Source organism: Cynoglossus semilaevis, chromosome 14 (genome assembly GCF_000523025.1).
Source record: "Cynoglossus semilaevis isolate Cse_v1.0 chromosome 14, Cse_v1.0, whole genome shotgun sequence".
In the NCBI taxonomy this organism is placed as follows: Eukaryota; Metazoa; Chordata; class Actinopteri; order Pleuronectiformes; family Cynoglossidae; genus Cynoglossus; species Cynoglossus semilaevis.
In genome coordinates, this window is record NC_024320.1 from 26,607,394 (window position 1) to 26,609,750 (window position 2,357).

The following is a 2,357-nucleotide window of genomic DNA, read 5'->3' on the forward strand; positions in this document are numbered from 1 at the left end:
CGGGTAAAAGAGCAGAGGCAGCGGCAGCAGCGGCGGCGGCGGCGGCGGCGGCAGCGGCGCGTCTGGACACGGACACCTGAGGACTAGAGGCTCCAACAGGAATAAGAACCAGGCACGGCAGAGGGAGGAGAACTCCTACAGGGAGAACCGGGTCTTTTCGCCCCGGGACTCGGTTCTGCTGGCTGCAGACGCACTGAACCGGGCCGGGATTCTGCCCTACAACCTGTCTCTGGAGCTGGTCATGGCTGTGGGCGCGGGGCTCGGAGAGCTGCCCGCGTTCTCCTTCTCCTCCGCGGGCAGCCCGGACAACGAGGACCCGCTGTCCTTCCTGGAGAGCGTGTGTCACACGGTGGTCGTGCAGGGGGTTTCTGCCATCGTGGCGTTTCCGCGGAACCGGGACGACCTGGTGAAGTTGGACTTCGTGTCGGTGGCGCTTCGTGTTCCAGTCGTCAGTGTGGTGCAGAAGGAGTTTACGCGTCAAAGCCAGGTAAAAAAAAAAACTAAAACAAAACCACGTTAACAGAACTGTTGATTAAAGGCGCATTGACAGAAACTGTGAAAAAAAGGTAAAATAAAACTGAAGAACCAGAGACGTGTTCTGACTGGGTCAAGATCCAGTCAGGGGTTTAAGTCAAGGAGTTAGGGTACAGGTTTTAGGTTGTTTTCATAAGAAACCACTGGTGACACAGAAGGTCTTCACCCCCCCCCCAACACCCTCCCGTCCATGATAACCCTAATCCTAACTAAATTAACAAACTAAACACCCTCTTTCTGTTGAACCACATAAACACGTTTCACCATTTTAACTATTTTTTTCATCCAGTGACTTTTGTTTTACTGAAAACAAAAACAAAAAAAAAATCCTCCTTTTCAGGCCAAGAAAAGATGGCTGTTCACTGTGTGTTTCCAGCCAGAGCAGCGTTAAATCAGAAATAACACAGCAAAACACCGACTCTGTCCATGGTGCTGAAATCCAGACGCAGAAACAGCCCACGGTGCTGACATCATCACTCATGTTTACACAGATATCCTGACTGACTTGTTTTATTGTGTGGATTTTAATGCGCAGCCAGATCAGATTCAGCACCATGGAGAGAGGCAGTCCACTCCTCGCAGCCAGATCAGATTCAGCACCATGGACAGAGGCAGTCCACTCCTCACACTCTCACACAGACTGTAATCTGGGTCCGTACCTTCATCATAAACACAGACCCCAGTCACAGACCTGCTCTAAGATGGTGACACAGACTGACATAAACACCAGAGTCACCAGCAGAAGAACTTCAGGAGTGAAGAGCTGTGATCGACAGGTCCTGACATGGACAGGACGTGTGGACCTGGTTCTGTTGGGATGTTGGATTCTTCACACAGACTTGGTGACTGTTGTTGAGGGACTTGATGATCACAGACAGTACAGACACACAGGTCTGTTGTTATGATGTTAACTGGTAAACAGAGACACAGACAGGTTCACCGACCACACTGTAGTGACGACTTCAGAGCCATGGACGGAACACCGCCGACTCTGTCCATGGTGCTGAAACCCACATCACTGTTGGAACACATTTCGTATCACAGTGGTCTGTGTTTTTCTCAAGGTCAAATCAAGGAGTGTATTTATGTAACACATTCTCTGTCCATGGTGCTGTAGTGATGGTTCAAAGACGAGGTAATAAATCCAGGGCTGTAAACAAGGTCCTGGGTTCAATTCCCAGAGGAACCACATACGTACACGGCGCCTCCAGGTGACAGCCTGTTGCAGCAGGTCTGCTGTAAACACAAGACTTTCTCAGTTGTGGGATCAATAAAGGATTTTGATGTGGTCTTAAAAATCAACAGAAGAATAAAACAAGTGACCAAAAATCTGTGTAAACATGGGTGATGACGTAAGTACAGTGGGGACTGGATATCAGGACCATGGACAGAGTCAGTATGTCAGCTCTGTTATTTCTGATTTAATGCTGGTGTGACTAGAAATACAGCGTGAACAGCCATCTTTCCTTAGGCAGAATTATTATTATTATTTATATTATCAATAATAACAATAATAATAATAATAATAATAATAATAATAATAATAATAATAATAAAAAGTAAATTCTTGACATATTTCTTTACATATTCATTTTTACTCTCTGCTCTTTGTTTTTTAAATCAGTGCAGTGGTTTTGACACCTGATGTCCTGCTGGTTCAGGACCATGGAGAGAGCACAAACCAGACTAACTCTGGCAGTTGAGCGAAGTCTCCTCTAGGGGTCATAAATGTGACAACTGATCATTTTGTAGCTTTTACAGTGAAAGCACCAGCCATGTGAACATGTGCAAATACACACACACACACACACACACACACACAC

At 46.7% G+C, this 2,357-nt stretch overlaps 1 protein-coding gene across 1 annotated transcript in view; it reads left to right on the plus strand.

Moving 5' to 3' along the window:
• The window catches only part of grin3a (glutamate receptor, ionotropic, N-methyl-D-aspartate 3A), a 30,305-nt gene that overhangs the window by 2,760 nt on the left and 25,188 nt on the right, over positions 1-2,357 (plus strand). The window contains exon 2 of the mRNA XM_017038454.2: positions 48-487. Within this exon, the coding sequence (XP_016893943.1) occupies positions 48-487 (440 nt within the window). The remainder of the gene's footprint in view (positions 1-47; positions 488-2,357) is intronic.